Raw genomic sequence first — 20,985 nt, forward strand, 5'->3', positions numbered from 1 at the left:
TTGTCGGTCAGTACGATAGACATTATAGCCATGAATGTAAATATCTTTATCAAGCACAGATTGTTTAAGCCAAGTTTTAGATAAGACTACAATATCAGCATTTGTTGAGTTTATCCAGATCTTTATCATATCCAGTTTAGGGAGTAAACTCCGAACATTGATATGAATAATCCCAAGACCAGATCTAGTTTTAAAATCCGCAGGTGTAAAACATTGTGTAGGTGTATCAGGGCCTGGATTAGTCTCAACATTTCCTGAGAGCAATAACAATAATATAACTAAACATTTGCGCTTAAAGTTATCATCTTTTGAGTCTGTCTTTAATCTGTGAAAGTAAGTGCTCATAATAGGAGAGGATGCAGTAATGTTGACGTGATCTCTCAAAACAAGGATACAATAAGAATGAATGGACACTACCATAGTATGCAGCCATTTTGTTTTGTCCAAAGTCACAGAAATCTTCAACTGAGATAAGGCCGAGGTTATTTTGTAGCTGTCACTATGATGAAATGTCAAATTATCAAAGTTGTCATCTTGAAGTAGCATAGCTTGTGAGGGGGGATTCACAGACCCATTTGGGACACCAGTAAAACCACACAAAAGTATAAAACACAATATAATGATTTGTGACATAGTGAGAGGAGAAGTTCCACTTGTTTTACCACTTTTGAAGATGTTAGCAGACAGGGCTGAAGGCTGGCAACCAAGGCCGATGGGTGGAAGCCCGTAGACGAAACCAATGGCTGGAGGCAAACAGCAGGCCGATTGTGGAGGGCCAGCAGAAGGCAGGCCGATGTTGGAATATGGTTAGCAGCAGGCAGGCCGATGGTGGAAGGCTAGCAGCAAGCAGGCCGATGGTGGAGGCTAGCAGCAAGCAGGCCGATGTTGGAAGGTTAGCAGGCAGGCCGATGGTGGAATGGCTAGCAGCAAGCAGGCCGATGGTGGAAGGCTAGCAGCAAGCAGGCCGATGTTGGAAGGTTAGCCGGCAGGCCGATGGTGGAATGGCTAGCAGCAAGCAGGCCGATGGTGGAAGGCTAGCAGCAAGCAGGCCGATGTTGGAAGGTTAGCAGGCAGGCCGATGGTGGAATGGCTAGCAGCAAGCAGGCCGATGGTGGAAGGCTAGCAGCAAGCAGGCCGATGTTGGAAGGTTAGCAGGCAGGCCGATGGTGGAATGGCTAGCAGCAAGCAGGCCGATGGTGGAAGGCTATCAGCAGGCAGGCTGATGGTGGAAAGCTAGCAGCAGGCAGGCCGATGGTGGAAGGCTAGCAGCAGGCAGGCTGATGGTGGAAGGCTAGCAGCAGGCAGGCCGATGGTGGAAGGCTAGCAGCAGGCAGGCCGATAGGCTAGCAGTAGGCAGGCCGATGGTGGAAGGCTAGCAGCAGGCAGGCCGATGGTGGAAGGCTAGCAGCAGGCAGGCCGATGGTGGAAGGCTAGCAGCAGGCAGGCCGATGGTGGAAGGCTAGCTGCAGGCAGGCCGATAGGCTAGCAGTAAGCAGGCCGATGGTGGAAGGCTAGCAGCAGGCAGGCCGATGGTGGAAGGCTAGCAGCAGGCAGGCCGATGGTGGAAGGCTAGCAGCAGGCAGGCCGATGGTGGAAGGCTAGCAGCAGGCAGGCCGATGGTGGAAGGCTAGCAGTAGGCAGGCCGATGGTGGAAGGCTAGCAACAAGCAGGCCGATGTTGGAAGGTTAGCAGGCAGGCCGATGGTGGAATGGCTAGCAGCAAGCAGGCCGATGGTGAATGGCTAGCAGCAGGCAGGCCGATGGTGGAAGGCTAGCAGCAAGCAGGCCGATGTTGGAAGGTTAGCAGGCAGGCCGATGGTGGAATGGCTAGCAGCAAGCAGGCCGATGGTGAATGGCTAGCAGCAGGCAGGCCGATGGTGGAAGGCTAGCAGCAAGCAGGCCAATGTTGGAAGGTTCGCAGCAGGCAGGCCGATGGTGGAAGGCTAGCAGGCAGGCCGAGGGTGCTAGCTGTCTGCTACTGCTACCTGAACAGGTGGATTATAGGTAGGCCAAAGTCTATGGCAATCCAGTGACATTTGATGGGAAACTATCCACCAGAAATCCCACTCTGCAGAGAATTTGTTTATCTTGCAGAGTACCACTCATTCAGACTAAAAATAATTAAAATCTCATACATAAAAACACAAAAACTCAGACCTCAGGTAAGAACACACTGAACACAGAATAGACATGGCTGCCATCTTCGATTGTGGGCGCGGTCTCTGTAGTAAGCTACGGCAAGAGATAAGCTAGTTTTTATGTCGCACCCCAATTGCATTTGACTTTGTAATGCACAACACAATGTGATAGGGCACCTATGTACTGGCTGAAAAAATATGAACAATATTGTTATAGTACCTTTTAAAGTATTGGCCCACATTTCATGTTATGTTTGTACACAGCTGGCTCGATACTGTATGTAGTTCTAATATCACGCATGACAGTTGTCTCTTTAGTCCAACTGGCCGAGGAAGTTTTTTCCGGTTTATTTTGGGTAAACACTCCATTTATGTCGAAATAGCATGGCTCCAAGTTCCGCATTTACAGTGTCAAAGTCACACCGACCTCACTCTCACTTCTCACACTTCTATAAGCAATAGTTCATCCTCCATATATTTAGCTTCAAAAAGAGAGCTGTGAATCTTCATTTGTCCAAAAATATTCACCTTTGTTGTCTGTTATCAAGTCTGCAATGATTAGAACAGTCGCGTTTGTTTCCGGAAGTAGGAATACCATTTGTTACCGGAAGTCGGAATAGTGCTCCTATGGAAACTGAAATAAATGCGCTAAGGAAATTAGTTTCGACAATGACTAAAATAACTAAAATACGGTAAATATTGTACATATTACATATTGTTATGAACGTGTCTTTTACTAAATTATATATATATATATATATATATATATATATATATATATATATATATATATATATATATATATATATATATATATATATATATATATACATTACGTTGATAGATTGTTTTGAAGTTGTTTTTGAGGGCTTTGAAGGCTACAACAGTGACTCCCATGAGCCACATTTTCCAAGCGTTTTCTATCATCTTTAAAGTCCTACAAAATAACAACACATATTTAGATATATAGATAGTACTTTATTGATTCCTTAAGGAGAGTTCCCTCAGGAAAAAATAAAATTAAAATTCCAGCAGCAGTTTACTGTATTTGTTCTTGTCCCTCATAATGATTGTGAACGATAGGCACAATTCCAAAAAAAGTGCAGTTCCCTTTTAAGATCATGGGAGAATAGGGCCCATTCAGTGTAATGTCAGATTCTCCTATTTCCGTAATTGGACATTTGATTTCCATTTGACACAGCACTGTGAGTCTAAAGTTTCTTTTGTGTGTGACAGGTTTCACCTTCTCGTGCCAATAATCCACCAACCAACCGGGATTCCTCAGCCAATAAGTAAGTCACTGACTGAGAAGTTCTTAAAATTGTTACATTGGATAATTTAAAACTTTGCTTTTTTCATTTTCAATGGAGGTCCCCTAATGTTCAGTTAAAGAGCCCATCTACAAACATCTCAAATCGCTTTGTTGATTCTTCTCCCAAAATTCAGGTGTGTTATTACCAATACGTTATTCTAAAATTATGTTATCTAAAAACACAATTGAATCTGATATGTCAAGTGTTCTTCATCTGATTACCTGAACTAGAATATAACTTGTATCTCCCTCCAAGGGTAAAAGTCCAGACTGCAAACCTAAAGTAAAGTAAGTCATCCTTTGAGATCAACTATGAATACAACTTTGGAAAATATTTGTTCTACTGCATTGGCATAGGTATTGGAAAAATATGTTTTTCTCATATTCAGGCTCTACAAATGAATACAAGCGGCTTCTCCCCAAGCGAGTCTGAGCTTGTCTTCCTGTCACCCACAAGATATTATTTGAACTATAAATGATAGTAGAACCATTTCGAAACGGTTTCCAGAGGCTCCTATAATAGATCATAGCATATCCAATCGTGTTTTATTTTTCCAAAATTGTAATAATCTACCTGCTAATTTATGTTAATAGCAAGTTACTTTCTGCTTTAACGTGTATACATCTACACCTCTGTTGGAGTGTATTAAGCACTTATTCTTATGTTTTTTTGGCTACTTTACATTAGTTTTGGGCAATACTACAATTATGGGTATCGATTCAATACAAATTAGTTACAGCGGCAGTATTGGTCATACCAATGTTCATTCTTAAAAAAAAAAAAAAGATCACAACTGTAATTTAATATTTATATTATTTATTTTCCTTTTTATTACATACACAATTTGTAATAAAGCCCATTTTGCAAAATAACTCAAAGAAAAACTGCCGTTGGCTCCTTTTTCCTAGGTTTGTAAACAATAACAAAAATGACCAAAAAACTATTTTGTGATAATGAAATACTATTATTATTATTATTATTATACTATATACTGTACATATATAGTATGTATAAAGTCGTGGTCAAAGTTTACATACACTTGTGAAGGACATAATGTCATGGCTTTCTTGAGTTTCCAATAATTTCTACAACTGTTATTTTTTTGTGATAGAGTGATTGGAGCACATACTTGTTGGTCACAAAAAACATTCATGAAGTTTGGTTCTTTTATGAATTTATTATGGGTCTACTGAAAATGTGACCAGATCTGCTGGGTCAAAAGTATACAAACATATTCTTGCATAACAATGTTTTAACCTTATTTATTAATTAATAAAATGTAATATTGAGCCTGCTAATCATTCTGTAATTGAGGACTCGACCGGAACATGTTATAAAATTATTTACACAATATTTCCGCCGGCCAGAAAAATCCACCCCCATATTCCTAAAATGATGTACTAGCATTTCTTTAGGTGCAAATATCACAGAATAAGATTACAAAACATCTCTGACAAAGCATGATCCTATTGTAAGACATTTTTATTTTGTTAATGTCAGGGTTTCCCCTAAATTGCCAAAATGCCTGTGTTGGTGGGGGCGCGGTCGATATGACATCATCCCATGATTTGCTATGATGCATGTATTATTTAAAAAGGCAAAAAAAAATTAAATATACATTTAAAACAAATCTGTTATCGGTATAATATTAACATATATATTTGTCTTACATAATATCATTTTGTTCTATTTTTAAATTGTTGCTGCTTATTGTACAATGTACATTAAGATTTACAATGTACTTTTTTTTTTTTTAGAGATTTCTCCAATTCTTTTAGTCACTTTTTCTATAATAAAAACGATTGGCAACAAATCTAGCATCTATTTTTGGTGTTATTGACGACTGTACTCGTGTTTAGAGACTCTGTTTAGATTCTGTCGCTCCATGTCCGTGACGAAAAGCGAGCTGCAGAGAGCCTGACGTCACACTTGCTTTGCGTTGCTTGGAGCCTTTTTCTCACTAAAAACCTCGAGTGTCATCTTAAATTGTGAAGATTGCTGTCCGCAGGTATATCTCGAATATATTTAAGTACATCCACAGCACGGACACGCTGCCTCCGCTCAAGACAACCCCGTACGTAAGGCTGGTGTTAATGTGTATGTTAGTGTGTTTTGGTGGTCATTTTTCCAATGGTCTGTGAACACACCGTGTCGGCGGAGAATAAACAAGTCTTGTGTGTCTAGGAGTGAAACACAGAGACAGACGTGTGTGCACGGAGGAAATACTTGTTGGAATTGGGCCCGTTGTTATCATAAAATTAGCAATAAAAGCTGAAAAGAAAGTCAGACTTTGTTTTCTTCTGGATGCTACAATACATTATATGACTTTATTTTGTTAGGTATGGCGGCAAATATGAAGCCCTACATTAAGCAGAAACTCTGAATGTAGTCAAACCGGATGTATAGCGTAGAACTTTTATTTTGAAGCCGGAAAAGTGTGTGATTATTTTAAGAAAGTGTCTTGACATGTTTTGATGTTGGATCGACTGTTTGCAGTATAAAAAAAGTCTCCTTTTGACATCCTGCTGATCGTCTTTCATTTCTGTTGAGCTTTTATGTCATCTTACTCACTAAAGCAGTCACAGTAACAATCGAAATGTTATGTTATCACTAAACCTTAAACGTAACGAAAGTGAAGCACCACCCACCTCGAGAACGACGCACGCAGCAGGCGTTTGCTGCAGGGTTGTTACCTCTTATCACGGCGAAAAATAATCCTTTCTTGTCGGGAGAACAATTTGCCATGGCTTTGAACCTAATATTTTTCCATAAGTCAGACTTTCCGTTGTTAATTTCTGCTCGCTTGTGGCTCAACAGTAGCAAGTGAACTGCAGCCAAGTTCCCCCGCTACGGCACGTAAATATTCGCATTAATCGACTGCTAAAGGAATTTGTACCGTTATTTAAATTTATAGTTAATGCGTTATCGCGTTAACTTTGACAGCCCTAATAAATATATATATATATGTGTATATATATATATATATATATATATATATATATATATATATATATATATATATATATATGTCTTAATTAGATTATCCAAAAAATAGTGCTCGATACCGTGGTAGAGTGCAATATATGTATGTGTGGGAAAAAATCACAAGACTACTTCATCTCTACAGGCCTGTTCAAATCTCCTGATGATTGAGGGAACCCCTCATGAAACAGGCCTGTAGAGATGAAGTAGTCTTGTGATTTTTTCCCACACATACATATATATATATATATATATATATATATATATATATATATATATATATATACATACACACACAAAATCTACCATATATCTGGGTAAACACGACTTTTTTTTTTACACATTTCTTTTTACTTTTAGAATTGCAGCAAATTTTCCAGATAGGTGCCAACAAAAGGTAAATACATGGACATATCAAGTAAAATGTAATCATTTGCAGTTGTTTGGGAAGTAGTTGCATCTGTGCGTCATCTTCATTCCATAACTGTATTCTTTAAGGACGCGAAGAGCGCAGCTGTCAAAGGGGACCATACCTCGAGGTATGTAAAGAAAAAATATTTTTGAAAAGATAAAATATATTTTGCGCCGACGACTTGTCCTATTCTCTGAAACAGGTTCAAGGAGGACTTTGATGTGATAGAACACCTTGACAATGGAAGTTTTGGACATGTTTTAAAGGCTAAACACAAGTTGGAGGGAAAGTACTATGCTGTAAAAGCCGTGTCTTATATAGAGTAAGTCAAGTTAAGTTTGCTATTGCAGTCGTCTTTTTAATTGTTGCCATTCGAGCAATATGGCAGGACTTCTTCAATTAATCAATATTCTTTTTGGTCAGTAACTGTCTACGTGAGGTGTTGGCTCTATCAGACTTTCAACACGACAACGTTGTGAGATACTACACATGTTGGTTGGAAGACGGTGCTTACCAGTCTTCCAGTGCAGGTCGCTCTTCCTGGTGAGTTCCATTCAAGCATCCGTAAGGACTGTGCGCTGCAGAAAATTTTAACAACAGAGTTGCAGTCCCTTCTGTAGGTCTCCACCGAAGAAGACCCTTTATATTCAGATGGAGTTGTGTGAAACCGAAACTCTCCGTATCTGGATAGACGATAAGAATGAAAAGAACGTGGAGCGTTCACAAAGAAGACAGGACAGCCTTGCCATTGCAAAGCAAATAGTGAGTGGCGTCGAGTACATTCATTCCAAAATGTTTTTTCACAGAGATCTGAAGGTGAGTTTTTATATAGCACAGCTGTCACAGAAGGAAGGCACTTTTCGGTTCTTATTTGTCTTTTCTTTAATGGTAAGCCTGCCAACATCCTGTTTGGGCCAGGAGAAGTCATTAAGATTGGGGATTTTGGCCTAGTTGCTGACAATGAGAGAAAAGAGAGAAGCGGAAACCCGGGAACCCCGAGTTATATGGCGCCTGAGCAGGTGAGTTTCCGGTATATCTTTGATTTGTTTTTTCTCCTTTTGCCTCTTCATCAAATTTCACATACCTTACATTTTAATAAGCAGTGATTCCCAACCACTGTAAGAGATCATCAAGGTGTACCGTAAGTGATTCATCTTACTTCACTGCACAGAAAATTATGAGTAATTTACTACTACAAATAACGTGTCTTTGTTCAGCTACAGTATCTATTCCAGCGACATATAGATATGGAGGTCAAATTGTCTTTATTAACCTAGCTTTTTTTGACACTGAATTTATGTAATTGAATTTTTTGCTTTGACAATTTTACTGCATAAAAAAATGGGTATGAGTAAAATGCTTGTGTTTAATATTGAGTTTAGTAAAACACAGTGTTTTAAAATTCAATTTATAAAAATTCAGTGTACAAAAATTCCATGCAAAAAACTCATTATTATTATTCGTTGCTTCAAAACTCAAGACCCACTTCTGGTCACTTATGACCAGTTTGCAATGAGGGGTCAAGTTTGCAGTCACGTGACATGGATCTTCTGAAGGCAAAGAGGCAGTTAATGCAACACCACAGCCATACTTGCCAACCCTCCCGTATTTTCCGGGAGACTCTTGAAATTCAGCGCCTCTCCCGAAAACCTCCCGGGACAAATTTTCTCCCGAAAATCTCCCGAAATTCTGGCGGAGCTGGAGGCCACGCCCCCTTCAGGTTTATTGTTAGGCAGTTTCATTAACGTCCTCCCAGCGCGGCAACAACACACAACAACAACAGTTACGTTTTCGTCTACCGTAAAGCAGTTCGTCTGCCGTAAACTGCAATGTTGTGACACTCTTAAACAGGACAATACTGCCATCTACTGTACATGCATTTGTGACAATAACATCTAGGGCTTTTACAGAGTGCAGTGCATAACTGCGCACACAACAAGGAGACGAAGCAGAATGCATCATCAGAGAGGGTGTTCAGCATGGTTAGAAAAATAGTGACAGAGAATAGAACAAGGATGGACAATTCAACCCTTAACTCAACAATGAGAAGATGAGTGTTATATGTGTAAATAAATGAACACTGAAATTCAAGTATTTCTTTTATTTATCTATATCATATATATATATATATATATATATATATATATATATATATATATATATATATATATATATATATATATATATATATATACATACATACATTTTCTACCGCTTATTCCCTTCGGGAATATATATATATATATATATATATATATATATATATATATATATAGCTAGAATTCACTGAATGTCAAGTATTTCTTATATATATTTATATATAATACAATAAATATGTATACATAGCTAGAATTCACTGAAAGTCAAGTATTTCTTATATATATATATATATATATATATATATATATATATATATATATATATATATATGGATGTATATATATATATGAAATACTTGACTTGGTGAATTCTAGCTGTAAATATACTCCTCCCCTCTTAACCACGCCCCCAATCACGCCCCCCGCACCACCCCCGTGGCACAATAACTACATACCCTAGTAATTAATTACATTTATTAAAGAGTAATTCCGTTAGTAATTAAATTACTTTTTGGTAAAGTAACGATTAACTAGAAAAGTTGAGTCATTTTGAGAACACAGCCTGTCACACAGCATCATGAAGCAGTTGGCAGGTTGGTATTCCTGGCTAAAATCTTTGCGTGTATATCCTGCATTAATGTTTACCTATAAAAACACCATCAATTATTTTCATGTTGCTGCTGACATTTAAACATGTCCTCTTAAACCAGGGCACTTTATTTCACATGTTGTTCTTTTTGTGTGTTTGTTAGCTAAAAAAGTCAGCATAGCTAAATGTTTTTTTAAAGAAGATTGGAGATTATTAATTGATTTTTCTTATCTTATTTCCAAGGCTTTTTCTTGGTTCTTATCTCAAAACACTTCTTAAATTTGGGTCCTATTATGAACAACCTACGTTTCTTACCTATTGGTGCCTGTTTTTGTGTGTTTGGGATCCCCATCAGTCCTGAACATTTAAAATCAAGGCATGGTGGGGAATGTTTCCATGTATGGGTTAGTGCAGGGGTGCTCACACTTTTTCTGCAGGCGAGCTACTTTTCAATTGATCAAGTCGTGGGGATCTACCTCATTCATATATATAATTTATATTTACTTATTTATGAAATATATGTTTTTGTTAACAAGTTAAAGGTGTTTAATGATAATGCAAGCATGTTTAACACATATAGTTAATATTGTTAATAAATTAAAGGTGTTTAATGATAATACAAGTATGTTTAATACATATAGTTAATATTGTTAACAAGTTAAAGGTGTTTAATGATAATACAAGCATGTTTAACACATAGTTAATATTGTTAACAAGTTAAAGGTGTTTAAAGATAATACAAGCATGTTTTAACACATATAGATTCCTTTCTTTCATGAAGACAAGAATACAGTATAAGTTGGTGTATTACCTGATTCTGATGACTTGCACTGATTGGAATCAGACAGTGATGCTGATAATGTCCGCATTTTCGAATGGAGGAGAAAAAAAGTCCTCCTTTCTGTCCAATACCACATGAAAGTGGTTGGTTTTTGGCATCTTATTTGTCCAGCTTCTGTACTCCTTTGTATACACTTTACAAGAAATACATTGTCGGCAAACTCCGTAGCTTGCTAGCTTGTGCACGCCAGCTTTCTGAGACTCTTATTTTGTTAGCGCAACTGTGCAACTGTGCAGTCGGTCTTTGGAGTTTTGACGACAGGTACGGCGCCAGAGTCTGTTGAAATAAAGTGTTTCTCGCCTTCCAGTCGGTAATTTTAATGAGCTGGCAGCAGCCAGCGTCATCTCAGAAGACACTCGGGTGCCGTGAATGTCAATCAAGTGACGAAAGTGACGTCTGAGTGAAGATTTATGGCCGCTCATTTTTAGGACTATTTTTTAATGCCTGGCTGGTGATCGACTGACACACCCTCCGCGATCGACCGGTAGCTCGCGATCGACGTAATGAGCACCCCTGGGTTAGTGTATGGGCCAAACTATATTGGTGCCAGCACAATTTAGGGATGTTCTTTGTGTTTACTTCAGCGTTATAGTAGGCCTTATGATGGGATTGTGTTTATATGTATGAGTGCACATGTGTACATTTAGTGTTAATAATGAAATTGTGATATTTGAGACATTTCATATTGCTCCTACATTTTTTCTGTGCTTCAAAAAAATTTCTGTGCTGCTACTTTTTTCCATTTAGTAGCACCAGTGCTACAAGTGAAACAGCCCTGCTCAGCAGAGTTGGTGACGACCGCTAATGCATTATACCATACCGACCAATGGCTTCTTTCTTTATGGCAGAAATACAAGAACATCTACGACCAGAAAGTGGACATATTTGCTTTGGGTCTCATTTTTTTCGAGCTCTTCTGGCAAATCCATACCATGAATGAAAGGGGAAGGGTGAGTGTTGAAGTTTCAAGTACTGCACTGTTTTGCCATCCTAAAATATGACCTGACAAGGGAACCATGTGTGGGTCGCTACAAATGTTGCTGGATGATATATTGTCCCACTACGATGTAGATAAACGATATTATTGTCAGCATTAGTTTGAGACCAAATTACCATAAGCACTAATGCACAGGTGTCAAACTCAAGACCCGAGGAATCTTTTAGGTGGCCCACTATGTAATTTTAAGTGGTCTGCCATTTAAGTTGTTGTAGCCAGCCACATCATTTATGTGGCCTTCAGAAGACTGGAAGAAATAAAGCAATTTCTGGCTATTTTGAAAGAAACAGGTACTAAATGTATATGTTCAACACCATTATATTGTTATCTGATCACGAAACAAGATGTTCCAAGCATTTTTTTTTTGTTCATAAAAAATACATTTTCTTTTCACCTCGATTTACAATTTCAAAGCAAGTTATCAATCAGTCTGTTGGTACACAATCTAATAATCTAAAACCGCTGCCTATGAAAAGTGTGTAGCAAAGCTAGTATACGTTCATATTCATATACATTCACTATTACAAACGGCCTTCTGAGGGCAGCCATAATTGCGATGTGGCGCTCAATAAAAAAATTAGTTTGACACCCCTGCACTAATGTAATCAGAAGATGTATGAATCAAGTAACCCTTTCACATGCAACACATTTTTATTTCTCATTCGTAGTTTTTTTCATTGGAACTAGAAGATCAATAAACTGTTACCGTATTTTTCGGAGTATAAGTCGCACCGGAGTATAAGTCGCACCTGCCGAAAATGCATAATAAAGAAGGAAAAAAACATATATAAGTCGCACTGGAGCCCGGCCAAACTATGAAAAAAACTGCGACTTATAGTCCGAAAAATACGGTAATATTCAAAATGAGTAAACAAATACTAAAAAAAAAATAGACTCTAAATCTCTGTTAACAAAAATTGCACTCAACAAATATTGAAAATCTTGCATGTGCTGTTTTTCCCTCATTTGAGAAAAATGGGCCAGGTTTTTAATTAAATTTTTTGACATCACTTTCCAACAAATTCTGCATGTTGTCTTGTTCTTCCGCATTGTTGGGCTCATCTTTCTAATTTGGTTTGAAGCTGAAATTTGACCAGCCCCAGGTCTACCATGTGCTAAAATGAAGCAATTTCATCCAGAGGTTTATAAACAATGACAACCCCCAAAGAGACATGTGAATGTTTCCATAGCAGCAGTTTTAACAGAACTGGAGCACATGTCTTGATTAAAGTTGAACATGTAACTTTTTAACTCTGTTACACTTCATGATGTAACTCATCCAATCACCTTTCAGAAAGGTGTCTTGTTTTAGTCGTGATCCTGCTGTGTCGAAGAATGAGAAAAATGAGAAAGAAAAACTAAAAGTGACAGGTGTACTTTTCAGAAAGAAATCTACATCATATTGCAATATACTGCAAATGATTTAAACAAAACACTACGCTCATTATCATTATAAAAATGCATGTGTACAAATTAGGGCCCTGCCTCTAGCAAGGAAGCTGTTACTCTCTGCAGTTCAGTAAACAAGCACCTTATGGGAGGGCATAACATAGTCAGTGCCCACACAGGAAAGTACCTTTGCATGTGAATATTGGGTTTTGGTTGTGGTCATGGAATACCAACAATACTTGCAAGATGAGAGCTTAATTGGACATGTTCTAACTTCTCTCTGCCATTTCCTGGGTACCAGCTTTGGGATGATATCAGAAATAAGAGACTTCCTGCAGAGTTTACACGTCATTTCCCTGCAGAGGTACAGTACGGCAACAATTTTCCATTTTACTTACTACAAGTACATCACTATCATGAATGACAGAGAAACTTTTATAACTGGATTTACAGTATGAACTACTTTTTTTTTCAGGACCAAATGATTAAGGCGATGCTTAATTTGAAACCAGAAGACCGGCCTGAAGCAAGTCAACTCAAGGCCGACCTTGAGGCGTGTGCTCGTGTACTAATGCTTAATGTTAACGACAGAAACACTGTCTAACACACATTTTAATCGTCATGAATGATGAGGCGAAATGGTGCGCAGTGGGTTCCAATCTCGGCTCAGACGTCTCAGTGTGGATTTAACAGGTTCTTCCAGAGCTTGGGTAGCTTTCTTTTCACATCATATGCATCTTAGGTTCTTTGGTGACTCTAAATTATCCATAAGTGTGAATATGATTGCTTGTTTATGTGTCGTGTGATCAGGCTAAATTTGCAAACACGAATGAGGAATTATTTTGTCATGTGATTTGGCTGTCTCTGTCACGCCAAATTTCTTCCCCCTACAAACCCCCCCCCATTTACTTCCGGGGCCATTTTCTCTTACGTCATTTCCTTTTACTTACGTCATTGACAGCGATCGAAGAACACTTCAGCTTTGACTGCCCGTCGCTGGAAGGATACTTTTTTTTTTTTTTTTTTTTAATGTTTTTTATAATATAGCGTTAACAAAACAAAACGTCTGTATTAATCGGACAAATTAACTTGAGTTAAAGTACAGACATTTAACAGTATTATATATTAATTAATATTTTTTGCACGTTACCACGAAGACAGAAGTTCCCAGCAGCGGCCCTAACACTCCGCCTGAAATTTTCCCTAACACTCCGCCTGAAATTTTCCCTAACACTCCGCCTGGAATTTTTCGAAGCCTGCTGGTGTTTGTCATAAGTCCCCTGGGAAAGATAAAGACAAATGTCATTCAGTGACACCACCATTTTCAGGAGATTTGGATTCTATCGATCGCTGTCAATGACGTAAGAGGAAATTACGTAAGTAAGAGGAAATGACGTATAAGGAAATGACCCCGGAAGTAAATGGGGGGGAAGGTTTTTGTAGGGGGAAGAAATTTGGCTTGACATCTCCATACGTTTCACATTGCCGTGATGACAGCCATGCTAATGTTGGAACCCATTTCCTCGGCGTATCAGCATATTGAGAACGAAATAGGCACTGACACTACCCATATCCACGTAGGTTTTATTTGTCGAAAATATATTTTGCCCTTTCAGTTGCATGACACATCAACATACAGGCTAACAGGGGCAATATATGCCCGTTAACCTGTATGTCGATGTGTAATTGACTGGGCTAGCATGCTAAGCTTTCGTTGCATGAACATACTAGCTTTGATAGAAAAGATCATAGACTGTATTGGACAATATAGTTTACATACGAAATGGCCATTTCCATTTAATACAAGTAATAAGAAAACGTAAAGGCCTTACTTACCTATCAAGGAGGAAATGAGCAAGTTTGGCATCAGTCTTCAATCGTCTTCATCTTTCAAAGGCATTCCCGATATAAATCCTCGTTTTGTTCCTGGCTTTGTCATGAATGAGTTGAGAATCGTAACGACGCCTTTTAGATTTACTATAGTCTGACATGTTTAGTAACTTTACCAGTGGCAGTAGACAGACGAAGGTGGCGGTGCTTAACTGGCAACCGCGTGGCGCAGTGGGAGAGTGGCCGTGCGCGACCCGAGGGTCCCTGGTTCAATCCCCACCTAGTACCAACCTCGTCATGTCCGTTGTGTCCTGAGCAAGACACTTCACCCTTGCTCCTGATGGGTGCTGGTTAGCGCCTTGCATGGCAGCTCCCTCCATCAGTGTGTGAATGTGTGTGTGAATGGGTAAATGTGGAAGTAGTGTCAAAGCGCTTTGAGTACCTTGAAGGTAGAAAAGCGCTATACAAGTACAACCCATTTATCATTATTATTTAACCTGGATGTGACACACTCACAGACTTTCTAATTGGTCAAACGGTGGAGGGCGGGGCATCGAAATTAAAACATTAACAATATTTCGGGGCTGTAAGTCTTATTTTGAAATGAGCATATCCCGGCTGAACTACTATAATCAGTTATAGAGGTATTTGAAAATAACATGATTCCGGCTTCCTCCCACCTCCAAAGACATGCGTCTGGGGATAGGTTGATTGGAAACACTAAATTGGCCCTAGTGTGTGAATGTGAGTGTGGATGTTGTCTGTCTATCTATGTTGGCCCTGCGGTGAGGTGGCGACTTGTCCAGGGTGTACCCCGCATTCCACCCGAATGCAACTGAGATAGACTCCAGCACCCCCCGCGACCCCGAAAGGGACGAGCAGTAGAAAATGGATGGGTGGATGGATGATTTATTAATGCCTTTTGACATATCAGGGCCACTTAATGATGACTCAACATGAAATTATTACATATCAGAATCAGAATAGTTTGTATTGCCATTGTTTGAGAACGGGTTCACAAACTAGAAATTTTTCTTGGTGCAATCGTGCAACATAAAACACATATAACACAGATTTGGCACCTTTAAAAAAAAAAACGGGATTTTTTTTCTTTCACCCTGATACAGATTTAAGAAAATACATTCCAAGAACCTTTCACTGATCTGCAGCTTCTCAGGGTTATATATGAACTATACAGTGTGGCGAAGTTGGTAGAGTGGTCGTGTCAGCAATCGGAGTGTTGCTGGTTACTGGGGTTCAATCCCCACCTTCTACCATCCTAGTCACGTCCGTTGTGTCCTTGGGCAAGACACTTCACCCCTTGCTCCTGATGGCTGCTGGTTAGCGCCTTGCATGGCAGCTCCCGCCATCAGTGTGTGAATGTGTGTGTGAATGGGTGAATGTGGTAATACTGTCAAAGCGCTTTGAGTACCTTGAAGGTAGAAAAGCGCTATACAAGTATAACCCATTTATCATTTATGTTTGATGATTAAAAAGTCATTGAGCTTTTAGAGATTACAGTCACAAACTGAAGTGTTTGTTCAGCCTCTTCTTAAAGGCATGCATACTGCTTGATGTAATGTGGTTGTTGGAGACAACCACAGGGGTAAGGGCTTTCCATATTGTAATATCAGAGCTCTTGTTGAGGCAATTGGTGTTTGACTTTGGGATTTCCAGAGCATGACTTGGTGGTACCCTCCTGAGATGTGGGCTGGGGGTAGCAGCGCTTTAAAATCCCCAGGACACCTGGGGGTGTGCATTTTATAAAGTTCAGTTAATCACATGTTATGTTAATCACATCTTTAAAAATCAAAAACATAACTATGTTTTTTTTACATGTGTTTTAAAAAGCTGGTTTCAACCGAATCCATGTAATTGTTTTTTAGTGCTTGTATGCCAAGTGTGTGTGTATGGGGCGACAATGGGTTTCGGGTGGGATGGGGGGCCATGTGTATGGAAGCCAAGAATTTGTTGCCTCACCCAAGTCAGCTGGTAATCAGTTCTATAATTAATTTAAAGTTCATCACATTTTATGCACATGCCCAATCCGCAGTGGCCATGTTTACATTTATAGATTGCATTTTGAGTACTGTTGTGGCTAATAGAAGAAAATACAAAAATGTTTCAAACATGAAGTCACAAATGCACGTGCATCTCTTGTCGAACTTCATAATATCCATTTGTTGGTTGCAAAACATAGGGGAAAAAATGAAATTCACTAAAAATATGAAAGGAATATGCTATTGTTATCTTAACAAAGAGATTACTCCCTTGAGGTATTGTCTGCTGCCTTTTCTGGTCGACCCAGCTGCTGTTTCCTTTCAAACAAAACCATCGTTAGCCCAGCATATTTTAACAAAATGGTATATTTTTCTTTCTTTTTCTCAAGCTGCTGTACATTTCCTAGAGCATGCATGCCTCCCACCTAAACCCACTGCCTTAACGCATTCATTCAGACATCAGTGTTGAATGTGAATCCAATATAGAATACTGATCTTGATTTTGCCACACTGTCTTAAAAAATTATTGGTTTGGGAACATGATCTTTTTCTGAAAGCTGAACTTTGTAACTATTTTTACTAACAATCATGACCGTGGGTTTAGGCGCTGTGATTTAATTCTTTATGCCTAAGTATGTAATGAAAACTTTGTTTTGTTATTTGCATGCAATTTAATTCCAGAGGTTACAGAAGGAAAACAACCCTTTTCCAACATTGTTTTATGTAAACAATTATGCAACGGTTAATCCTTATTATTAACCATTTGACCTATTACGTTTGTAATTGAATAATAAATGAAACCCATTGTTAGTTAAAGCACCTTTTTGTTTTAATGTGTGCCCACATTCGCCATCTTATTATACATTTGTGTATTTTTTGGGGGGAAAAAAACATTTGTCTTTCGTTCACTTTCTATAATGTCACACATATTCTGTAACTTGCTTGTTTTGGCTTTTTTCTTGTACTACGGGATCGAGCTGTGAGAAAATAAATGTGATAATTGGCTAAATGTTTTTGATGTGTTGTTTTTATTGTGCCTAACAGGCATCAGCACATTTCATTTAACAATGACTTGAAAACAGACCGTATATGAGAGGGTAGGATTTCATATAAGCAAAGGTGTCATGGCTTTAACGGTCGCATCCAAATATGGTCACTTCCGGTTGTAAACGGAACAAAATAAACTGCAGGCCGCGCCTGCGCTCCTGACTGTGGTTGTCTTCTTAAATTAAACCTACGGGGGGCGCTGTGGGTCTGTCATTGGTGCGTTTCGAAGAGAATAAAAAGCCAGAAATGTGACATTTAATCACCCCGTTGACACACACTGGATCATTTGCATCATCTAACAAGTGTCAAATGCAGTCACCTGGCTCAGAATATGTGGACTACAAAAATGTAGGATCACTGAAACACTTCTTTTGTGAGCATACCGATAACATCCGTCACCAAACAGTGACCCATATGCAATAATAACATGAACTGTTAGTCACTGCCATGTTAGTCCATCTCATGTATTATTGTATTTTTGTACAAGATGACTCACTTGAGTAACAGGAGTGAGTATTTGGCACGGATCAGCAAAGACATGGAATATAGCCACACATGGCTTTTGTGCTAACAGCCTGTTGACACTATAAGCACATTATGTAACAATATTTTACTTTTAAAATAAACATCCAGAAAGTAATTGAGGTAACAGGACTGTGCTAAGATTTTACCACCCTGTCATATAATAAATATCAAATTTACAGACAAATAAATGTGCACGCTTACTTTTGGCCTTCCTGCCTGCAGAGCATCTGAATAATACAACTTCCTGTGGACCATGTCATTTGTGCATTACTGCAATTTTTTCAGCGGGGATAAGATATTTCCTCGTGTTGCCTCTGAATTACATTGCTATTGACAACTTGGTAATATGTATTCATATATCTGTACAATAATACATTACAATGCAATCTATATGTTATTCTCCATTAATGTAGCTAAGCTACAGGGGGAAGCTATCCCCGGAAAATTGTAACATACACTTGTAAAGAACATAATGTCATGGCTGTCTTGAGTTTCCAATAACTTCTACAACTCTTATTTTTTTGTGATAGAGTGATTGGAGCACATACTTGTTGGTCACAAAAACATTCATGAAGTGTGGTTCTTTTATGAATTTATTATGGGTCTACTGAAAATGTGACCAAATCTGCTGGGTCAAAAGTATACATACAGCAATGTTAATATTTGGTGACATATGTCCCTTGGCAAGTTTCACTGCAATAAGGTGCTTTTGGTAGCCATCCACAAGCTTCTGGTTGAATTTTTGACCACTCTTGACAAAATTTGTGCAGTTCAGCAAAATGTGTTTGTTTTCTGACATGGACTTGTTTCTTCAGCATTGTCAGGACTTGGGGAAGGCCATTCTAAAACCTTAATTCTAGCCTGATTTAGCCATTCCTTTACCACTTGTGATGTGTGTTTGGGGTCATTGTCCTGTTGGAACACCCAACTGCACCCAAGACCCAACCTCCGGGATGATGATTAGGTTGTCATGAAGAATTTGGAGGTAATCCTCCTTTTTCATTGTCCCATTTACTTTCTGTAAAGCACCAGTTCCATTGGCAGCAAAACAGGCCCAGAGCATAACACTACCACCACCATGCTTGATGGCAGACATGGTGTTCCTGGGATTAAAGCCCTCACCTTTTCTCCTCCAAACATATTGCTGGATATTGTGGCCAAACAGCTCAATTTTTGTTTCATCTGAGATCACATGGACAAAGATAAGACCTTCTGGAGGAATGTTCTGTGGTCAGATGAAACAAAAATTGAGCTGTATATAAGCCGCTGACAACGACTCCTTTTTTCTTTTGATTCCTTTAACAGCTTCTCCATCTCTTCGTCTCCATTAGCTCAATCTTGATTGAAGAAGCACAGACCAAATAAAAAGATGCTTTGCTGTACAAACCTTGTCTCAGCGTACAAGGGTTTCATCCACTCATTGTGTGTCTTGCAGCACAACCATTTTGTGCCCGGCAGCACCTCCATTCAGTCAGCACGTCAGTGCTAATTGCTACTTAGTTTTTTACTTTTTACAGCATTTTTCTAGTTTTGCTAGCTCAATATGAGTCCAAATAAAGCAATGGACCCTTGAAACATTCAGCAAAAATTTACAGAGTTTGTCATGTTTTAACCTTTTGAATGCCCTTACAGCGATTAATATGCAGAGAAACATGTTGTTGCAATTTGCAAATATTCACACAGCCTGCAGGTTCCAGCAAGCTGCAAAAATGTGTTTATTCTGACCAAGCAAACATGTGTTTTTGTTAGACGCAACAAATTAGCATGCACAAACCACCAAAACTTCTGCAAAGGTTGCTGGAAGGACTGAGCCACCTTCCTCCATTACACACGCATGCACACACACACTCACAATTTGCATTGCCACATGCTTCACAGGTGCATGAGCACACAAGGTTTCCTTGCTACAAAAACACGACAGAAGGAACTTTGTTCACAGTCCTAATCATTTGTTTTGCTTTCCATTGCATTTCCAAAGCGTCATGCAGGTTGAAAACACAATTGTTTAAGCCTGCATTCCAGTAATATTACACTATATTTTTGTATTATGTTGTATATGATTTTTTTCAATCTATTATTTGTATTTTATTTATTAATTTAGTCATATTAGAAGCATCTGAGATAGGCTCCAGCACCCCCCGCAACCCCAAAAGGGACAAGCGGTAGAAAATGGATGGATGGATATTAGAAGCAACCACAGCGTCAAAGCCCTGTGGGAATCACAAAAAATTGTCCCATTTAATTCCAAAGAGTACGTATGACAAAATGTACTCTTTTTTTTTTAATCCAAAATGAAACCCTGAAATTAGAAAATGCATGATTCTATTATGTAATGACTGTACAGTGAAAATTGTAATTGTAATGGTAGTCAAGGGGGACTTTTTTGTCAGCGTAATACTACGCTGCTATGAATTTTGTAGTCTGACCCTATACAAAAATGATATCAATGCATCATTAATTTGATGTATATTTATCAATCAAATAATCAATAAATCAAAGCTTACTTATATAGCCCTTAATCATAAATGTCTTAAAGGGCTGCACAAGCCACATTGACATCCTCGGCTCAGATCCCATATCAGGGCAAGAAAAAACTCAACCCAATTTAGGCTTGATTTTTACACCAGTACCTCAGCCCTCTAACATTTGTTGCATGGAGGACAACTAATTTCATGCAAATCTTTCAAAATACAAAAACTAACATAATTTAGCCTGCTCAGTGGCCTTGTAGTTAGAGTGTCTGCCCTGAGATTGGTAGGTCGTGAGTTCAAACTCCGGCCAAGTCATACCAAAGACTATAAAAATGGGACCCATTATCTCCCTG

At 38.8% G+C, this 20,985-nt stretch overlaps 1 protein-coding gene across 2 annotated transcripts in view; it reads left to right on the forward strand.

Annotated features, from left to right (window-relative positions):
• Positions 1–14,804, forward strand: part of eif2ak2 (eukaryotic translation initiation factor 2-alpha kinase 2) — a 28,885-nt gene extending 14,081 nt beyond the window's left edge. The window contains exons 11-22 of one of the 2 annotated variants that reach the window (XM_061960605.1): positions 3,374–3,429; positions 3,508–3,583; positions 3,706–3,737; positions 6,793–6,829; positions 6,931–6,971; positions 7,047–7,166; positions 7,268–7,387; positions 7,453–7,660; positions 7,738–7,863; positions 11,222–11,323; positions 13,061–13,123; positions 13,235–14,804. In XM_061960605.1, the coding sequence (XP_061816589.1) occupies positions 3,374–3,429; positions 3,508–3,583; positions 3,706–3,737; positions 6,793–6,829; positions 6,931–6,971; positions 7,047–7,166; positions 7,268–7,387; positions 7,453–7,660; positions 7,738–7,863; positions 11,222–11,323; positions 13,061–13,123; positions 13,235–13,363 (1,110 nt within the window). In that variant the 3' untranslated portion in view covers positions 13,364–14,804. The remainder of the gene's footprint in view (positions 1–3,373; positions 3,430–3,507; positions 3,584–3,705; positions 3,738–6,792; positions 6,830–6,930; positions 6,972–7,046; positions 7,167–7,267; positions 7,388–7,452; positions 7,661–7,737; positions 7,864–11,221; positions 11,324–13,060; positions 13,124–13,234) is intronic. The other variant, XM_061960611.1, reaches the window with a different exon arrangement.
• The last annotated feature ends 6,181 nt before the right edge of the window (positions 14,805–20,985 follow it).

Source organism: Nerophis lumbriciformis, linkage group LG02 (assembly GCF_033978685.3).
Source record: "Nerophis lumbriciformis linkage group LG02, RoL_Nlum_v2.1, whole genome shotgun sequence".
Taxonomy (NCBI): Eukaryota; Metazoa; Chordata; class Actinopteri; order Syngnathiformes; family Syngnathidae; genus Nerophis; species Nerophis lumbriciformis.